Source organism: Cornus florida, unplaced genomic scaffold (assembly GCF_030987335.1).
Source record: "Cornus florida cultivar Cherokee Brave unplaced genomic scaffold, ASM3098733v1 CherokeeBrave_3.0.0_Hap2_Chr01, whole genome shotgun sequence".
In the NCBI taxonomy this organism is placed as follows: domain Eukaryota; kingdom Viridiplantae; phylum Streptophyta; class Magnoliopsida; order Cornales; family Cornaceae; genus Cornus; species Cornus florida.
In genome coordinates this window covers 120,389,445-120,397,701 of record NW_026775571.1, presented here as the reverse complement: position 1 = coordinate 120,397,701, position 8,257 = coordinate 120,389,445, and the positions used below count along the sequence as shown (strand labels likewise).

General features: G+C 40.4%; 1 protein-coding gene across 1 annotated transcript; it reads left to right on the top strand.

The window, feature by feature from the left end:
- The first annotated feature begins 4,096 nt into the window (after positions 1 to 4,096).
- Positions 4,097 to 6,470, top strand: LOC132282254 (chaperone protein ClpB1-like). Its single transcript, XM_059783864.1, has 6 exons — positions 4,097 to 4,232; positions 4,346 to 4,572; positions 4,825 to 5,118; positions 5,234 to 5,594; positions 5,696 to 6,009; positions 6,159 to 6,470. The coding sequence occupies exons 1-6, from the start codon at positions 4,097 to 4,099 to the stop codon at positions 6,468 to 6,470; spliced, it is 1,644 nt and encodes a 547-aa protein (XP_059639847.1).
- Positions 6,471 to 8,257: the final 1,787 nt, after the last annotated feature.

Genomic DNA, 8,257 nt, shown 5'->3' with positions numbered 1-8,257 from the left:
AATGGACTTCATTTCTGGTTTTCCTAAGGTGGAAGGTATGAGATCTATTTTTGTGGTTATAGATAGATTCTCTAAGTATACAATTTTTATTGCTGCACCACATGCATGCCCAGCGGAAGTTGCTGCTGGTTTATTTCATAAGTTTGTGGTGAAATATTTTGGCTTGCCCGAAGATATTGTTAGTGATCGTGACACCAGATTTACGGGAAGGTTCTGGACAGTGCTATTTGGCTTGATGGGCTCTGAACTGAAGTTCTCCACAGCAAACCATCCTCAGACTGACGGACAGACTGAAAGGATGAACCAGTTATTGGAAGAATATCTGAGGCACTATGTCACTGCAAGTCAGAAAAATTGGCTGGAGTTGCTAGACACTGCACAATTCTCTTATAATTTGCACAGGTCTTCAGCAACAGGAATAAGTCCCTTTGAGTTGGCAACAGGGCAACAACCTCGCACACCACAGGAGGTGGCAGTGCAGAGGACTGGGGGAAGATGCCCTGCAGCATACCGATATGCTCGTTCTATGCAAGAGATGGTGGAAGAGGCACAGGACAGCCTTGCCAAGGCTGCGAGAAGGATGAAAAAGTATGCAAATAAAGGGAGAAGGCCATTAGAGTTCCAAGTGGGAGACAAGGTTCTGTTGAAGTTGACTCCACAGATTTGGAAGAAGATAAGCAGCAAGACTGTTCACAGAGGGCTGATTCAGAAGTATGATGGTCCATTTGAAGTTGTGAAGAAAGTGGGGAATGTTGCTTACAGATTACAGTTACCCGACAGACTGAAGGTCCATCCTACTTTTCATGTGAGTTTCCTCAAGCCTTTTCATGAGGACACTGTAGATACATCAAGATAGTAGGCTAAGAGAGCCCCACCTGTTATTCGGTTGCAGTTTAACAAGGAGGTGGAGAAGATTTTGTCTCACCGGACCTAGGGTCAGAGTAAGAAAAATCGCAGAACTAATTACTTGTTGCAGTGGAAATGATGCAGTGAAGCAGAGGCGAGTTGGGAAAGGGATGTGACATTATGGAAGTTTGAGAAACAGGTAAGGGAGTACTTGGACAAGTCGACGAGGGCGTCGACTTCTTCTGGTGGGGGTGGTTTGTTAGCCCTTTGACAGTTGTCCAAGGGAAGACATGGGCATTGCAAGGCCACGCCATGTCTTGGGAATACTTTGGCTTTGGTTAGACAGCCATGAGGATGCTCAGTGGGTTGTCAGCGTGCACAAGATGCTCAGCGTGCACACAGGATGCTTAAAAGGATGCTCGGCGTACACTGGGGGTGCCCAGTGGCACTTTCGTAAATATGGTGAAAAATGAAACTTGGAGTTTTGACTTGGGATCTTTATGGAAGGTACCTTGAGTCCATAGAAGTTGGTTGGCGCAGACGGCACTCAATTTGGATGTCGGGAAAGGCCTGAAAGGCCATTATGACTCCTCAAGCATGGGTGATGTTTACTCCTGTAAGAGTGCTGGATTTCCTTAAGACTATACTAGGGAGGGGTCTGTTGAGCACATCGGTTGGGCTATGGCATGGCTTACTTAGAGGGCTTAGCCAACGTGCATGGGCACGTGTTGCACCACTCCAAGATGGTTGCACAAGTGGGGAGCATCCAAGATATTGAAGGGCAAACAAGTGGGCACCGACACGCGCGCTAGTGTGCAGCAGCGCGTGTGCGGGTGGGCAGGTGGGCGCGCGGGCAGGCGTCCAACCTAGTGTGCGCGAGCGTTTAGCTCGGCGTGCACACGGGCGTCCAGGTGGGCGTACAGCCACGGGCGCATGAGGGTTCAAACATGGCGCGCGAAGAAGGGCACTAGTGTGTGCGCCGACGTACACTTTGGTGTGCACCCGAGCGTGCGCACGGGCGTGCATGGCTTGGCACGCCGTGCACTCAGAGACATATATATGTGGGTGCAGATTGGTGGACTTGGCTTGGGCTAGGTTCACAAGGTTGACTCAGATGTGGCTAGAGTATAGACAATACAAAGTCATAGCTTGCGGTTACAAGAGGTGGTGGCTAAGTGGGCTTGGTCGGTTGGGAGAAGTTACTAGCACTTCCCACTTATCATGGGAAGTGGGGGAGTGCTGAGTAACCTCCCAAGTATGTAGCACAATTCTGAGAGGACCAATACACAGGCGGTTAAGGGTGGTTTCTTTCACTATGCAGAATGTAACTTCTTGTGGTTATGTGGCATGAGTAGAACATACCAACAAGTCTAGCAGTTGGGCTTATCAACTGCATTATAGTGCTGGCACATTTGGAGGGTGCCAGCACGACCCTAGGTGGATGGGGGTGTCATCCATCATCTTAGTGGACAGTTATGGGCGGTTTTGAGAGTGGCCTATATAATGCTAAGGTGGGCTTTGTAGAGGGAACAAAGAGGAGGGTGTGAGCCTTGGTTCCTTGTACGAACTCATATTCCTTTGTAATATGTTTAATATGAGTAAAGGTTGGGGCTTGTCCCTGTAAACTGTGTGTGCCTTCTTTACATTTTTATATTGTGTGTATTGTGTTGTTGTGTTGGCTGAGACTTGGTGGCCCCAAGTGCCATTACAGAAGCAAAAATTCGTGGTGTAATTTAGCCCGGTAACAATTATCATATATTCTATACAGGGGAAAGTCTGAAAAATATCCATGGTTTTAAATTTGTGTGACTTACACTTTTTTAGTTAGATTTATTTATATAAATCCCATGCCAGATATAAAAATGTGCAATTAAGCCACCGGTGACTATTCCGGTGAGAATTGGACGTCAGTTGGTCATGTGCCATGCACTTGACCAGTTTAACACCTTAAATACCAAAATTGCCATTCTTTATACCAAAAATGCCCTTAAGCATACATATATCATCTCTCTATCTACCGTCGTGTGTGTGGAAGCGGCAAACGACGGACTAGACGGCGAAAATTGGGCGGCGATGGTCTGGAAGACGATGGAGCAGCACTGGTTGGGTCCGATTGCATGGGTGTGGTCAGGGACGGTGATGGAGAGAGGGACGCGCCATGTGTTTCTGAGACTGAGAGTGGGTGTAGTCGTGTGAGATGTTGTTAGGGACGGTGATGGAGAGAGGGACACGGTGCGGATTTCCCTAAGAGTAATGGTTCCGTCGGCGGCTACGCGTGGTTGTGATGATGTTGGTGTTGTTGCCCATGGTCGTATATGCAAACCCATGACGAAAAAGTCTGGATTTGGGTATTTTCTTTGCCGGAACAGGAACGGGAATCAGAGAGAAAGATGGATGGATGGGTGGGTGGGTGGTGGTTCACCGGCAAAATCAAGTAAAAACTCCAAGATTGATCAATCAAAGAGGGCCTAACCTTTCCAATTCTTCCTATGATTGTTGCGAATTTCTCGTATCGAAGTCTATTTGATTGTAATGTCAACGTTCTATTGCTGGTGTGACTATTAGTACAAATTGAAATCGAAAAAAGAAACGGGTTGTTGTACGAGTGGATTCCAGACAATCTTCATGAGATTTTACCTAATTTACGCCCTTAGTTTGACAGTCAGATAGATTGTCAATGGCAAAAGAAAATAAAGAACAATCCCAAAAGCATTAATACGGGCTGATTTCATGATTCATTAGGTATGCTATTAAAGCAGCTTGGTGGACACAGAGAAGAAGAACTAGAATTCCATTCCTGTAGAATCATTGTTACAGCAGTTTTCCTATCATATCAAAGATGTAAACTGAGGCCAAATGTGAATATGCGCTAACTTGAAACTACCTCGTATTGACAAAGGGTTTCTTTATCTTTTTACCTTTTATGTTATATTATTAATTTTTTAAAATCATATATAGAGGGCTATTTTAGTTTTTTTGTACCTTCGGTATCGGTCAACCGAGGTCAACGCCCAAAAGATACTAATCTGCACCATTTGTAAAGCAAAGGGGAGGTTAACAAACAATGGGGTTATACGCACTATATCAATATTATAGGGGTGTAAAGCGCACCCGAGCCTTCTATATATTTGAAATACATAATATATACACATAATTGCTCGTGTATACCTGAAACAAAAATCACTCCTTGGAATTTTATAGTAATTACTTGTTTATGTATGGAATGTTTTAGGATTTTTAAACGATTAATATGGAACCATGGATGATTGAAAATCTGAGAAAGCTTGAGGTGGAATATAAGGATAAATTCGAGACAGCATATGGTGTTGAAATTCACAGTGATGCTCTACTCCTTGCTTGTAACATCGCCTTTAAATACTATGATGGTGGGCCTCCCTTCTTTGTTGATTTCTTATACTTTGAAAATTAAATTACTACTTAGTTTGTTTAAGATTTGATAATGTGGTCTGTTATTTATGTTTTCCTGTTATTTCTCCAGTTCTCCTGTCTAATGAAGGAAGAAGAGGTGGCAATCTTGAGGTTGTGCTGGAAAAGAAGGAGGTGGAGATGGTGGAAAAAGCCTGTATGAAATTGAGACTTGATCTAGACACAAATGCGGAAGAGTATGCTTTGGATTTTGACAAATACTCCTTGTGTCGTACACTCGTTGAATTGGAGGAAATCAAGAGAGAGAAGGATCCTGCTAAGAAGTTTTGGTTTCCTTGTGTAAGTGCTGCTTTTCTTCTCCTCACCATGCGAAGCTTTCAAACATAGAATTAATATGAACATAACACACACTCATACATAGTCAATGTGGAAAAAAAAAAAAAAAACTTGTTGAATTGGGGATGCCCTCCTTCCTTTTTGTTGTTTTTGTTTTGTTTTTAAATAAAAGCTCATTCAGGGAAAAAAAAAAACATATATACATATATTATATAGTCAATGTGGGTTGGGTTTTTATTATTTTTTTGGCTTCAGGTACAAAAGGATTATGAAGATTTAATGGATAAGTGGGATAGGTTTGTGAGGAAGTGGAAGCCCACCGTGAGCTCTAAAGAAAGAGCTGAAGAAATATACATGTTAAAAGAAGCGCACAAAATGTTGGTTTCATGTTTACAGGAGGTGGAAGGTGGTGCGAATGGGATGGATGACCCGACCCCACTCTTTAGGGTGGCTCAACAACATCTTGGTACCCTTGTAACTGAGCTCATGCTAATGATCGACGAAAATTTTAAGCAAAACCTGACTCTTACTCCAAGTCTAATTGCAGAGGTATGAATGTATCATTTTGCATAGAGTCTTCACTTCTAATTCTGAAAACTCAAAATCTGGCGCTCAATTGGATGAGATATTTCAATTATTCAATGATGGGGGCAATGCAATGTAGGTAGCAAGTCCTCTTACTGGGATTCCTGCTTCATTGCTCCTTAATTTTTCAGAGCCGCCACTTCAGGGCCTCGAACCAAGACTTGCTAAAGGGCTGATGCTGATTGGACAAGAACATGTTCCATTTGTTATTAGCAATGCATTGTCAAGGCGTAGAGTTGTTTCTCAATCTCGCCCAATTGGATCATTTCTATTCTTAAATAGCCTTGTGCCGGGATGGACAGAGATCGCCAAAGCTCTTGCTGAGCAACTTTTTGATGACAAAGAAAGGTTGATAGCATTCGATTTGTCAGAATACTCAAGACTCACAATCTGTCTCACGCCTCATTGGTTTCCCCTCCAGGTTTTAATCTGTCTAGATGGTCTCTTTCGATTGTTTTTGCTCTGTATTCTATATAATGGGCTAATTGTTATGCTTTATGTTGGAATTTTCAGTTCCTATTATCATGAAAATTGTGCACAGAAGGACTGCTCACAGAAGCTGTGAAGAGGAGGCCTTTCACCGTTGTGCTGTTTGACAATGTTGATAGGGCTCATCCTTCTGTTACTGACGTTCTGATTGAGATCATTAGCCATGGCAGAGTATCAAATGGCCAAGGAAGCACCACTGATTTCACCAAAACACTGATTATCATGACATCAAATATTATGGATGGTAAAGTCGACTCGTGGAAATGCAAATATGTACAGATGGTTGAAGAAATCCCGCTGACAGACTCATCTCCTGATACATTGCAACAAGATCATGAATGCACCTATCTTGATCTTCTGAGGGAGGTAATTAAGTTGTTGTATAAATATGGGGTGTTGGTTTTTTGAGTGTTTTTTTAACCATTTTTAATGCATTAGTTCAAATTTCTTTTTTGTGCATTAGTTTTGAACCAAACTATTCCAGTCCTGATATCTTTGTTCCTTGTAACTCACAGGCCAGAAGACATTTCAGACACGAGTTGTTTGAAAAACTGGATGATGTGATTCTTTTTAAGTATTTTACTTTTGAGCACGATATTGCTGCTGCCAGGCTCCAGCTGAGGGATATAGCCAGCTCCATGAGGACCATGACTGAGAAAAGGCTAATTTTATACCCTTCTGACGCTGCACTCTGTGATATTTCGAGCAAGTGGCATCATGTAAGTTTCCATTCTCCATATAATATAATGGCCAGTTTGATAGAAGGGATGAAAAATGGATGTAAGGGAGCTAAGAAGCTCGAATACGACACGACACTAACACGGTGACACGCCAAATTGACATAGACGTGGCGGGAACACAAAAAATATTTAATATTTGGTATATGTGACAGTATTGTAAGACTATTATTACTTCTTATCAAATTAAGAACAAAATTCCACATCACAACAACTAATGAATTACAATGATAATTCTCTTGCTTAATTAGATAAATAAAGAAGATAGGATATGCTGAAGTATAATTTATAAATTTCTCTTATAAAATTTGTTTTATCTAAGTCCATAGCTAAACAAAATGTTAGAGTTTTTTAAAAGAACGAAAGAAAGAAAGAAAAAAAACAAAAGGAGATAGAGAGGGGGGTTGGCTTAAGTAGAATTTCTAAACCTTTTCTAAAACTAGGAGGGCTTTGTCGAAAAAAAGGAAAGAGAATTCTACTAGGAGAGAGAGAATCATTTAGAAAGAAAAAATAAAGAAATAAGAAAATTAAGGTGGTGTTGAGAAGAAGGAAAAGAGGCTCTTTGTTGATAATAAATGAGAGAACCTGTAGATGACGAAAGTGGTTTGGGAACTGAAAAAATGCAGCCTTGGGTATATTAGCAGCTGCTTTACTGCTAGCTCTTTCATTTCTATCACAATTGAACCTCCTGCATTGCCAACAGTGGTATAAGTATTACTGTCAACATCATTCTACTGCCGGTGAGACTAACTGATATTGCATATCTTTGTGGTTCTTGTAAAGTCTAATGTTTATACAAAGCGAAAATTTTAACCTCAACCTTGTGGAAAATACATTAAATCTATTTATATATAAAGGCAAAAAAAGCAATTTATTCCTTTCTTTCTTCTTCTCTCTGCGCGCGCGCACGTGTTGTTATCTTAATCTTTTCGGCTGCCCAACCAACTGCTCTCTATATTAAAAAGTAAAGGATAAAATTTCTACATTTCCTGGATTTTTTTAAAAATTGTTTGTTATTAGATACTTCTTCTACAAAAATTAGTTACAAAATTAATAAAATAAAAAAATAAATTACTAAAATATTATTTAAAAAATATCTTTTATCACGTTATGTATCTTTTAACAGATTGTTTAAAAATCTTATTTGAATTTGAAAATTTAAATTAGGCATTTCCTTGATCTTGACCAATTATTAAATTAAAGATGAAAGTTTTTTAGTCGGTAAAAGTTTGGCTTCGTAAATATTTTGATGTATTTTGTTACATGTAAATGAAAATTATGAAATATAGAAAGTAGGGACATAAACAAAAACGGAATTTGGATTTTTTAATGTATTTTATAATCTTCTTCTTTTTTTTTTTTTTTTTTTTTTTTTTAAGATAAACCACAGGCCAAATCAAAAGATCAGAGCACATGAAGCTGCAACATTCCAAAGCTATCAAACCAACACCCCTTATAGTCAAGATCCCAATCTTGACAATCATTGGAAAGGGTATCAGTACTAGCAAAAGTGAAAAAAGCATCCCTACAAAAGTAGCAGCATACCAACTATATAGAACCTAAAGCTGAACCCAAGAGACAAAACCTAAAACCAAACTAAAACCAAAAACTACACCAACCAAGGCAAATTAGAACCTAAAACAAAACAAAAGCTTAGACAGAGCAACATGTAGACCAAAAGATAGCATTAGTTTAACCGGTTGGTGGATCATCAGACTGACCAACTCCCACCAATTGTGCAAGCAAAGTCGCAAATGATTGGGATAACTCCAATGCAAAAGACTCATTCGCTTGGATATCAGACCGTCCAGAGGAAGCAGACTACGTCCTAATTAGAGCAACTAGAGGACTGAGCACAACCAGCATACTTGCCTCAC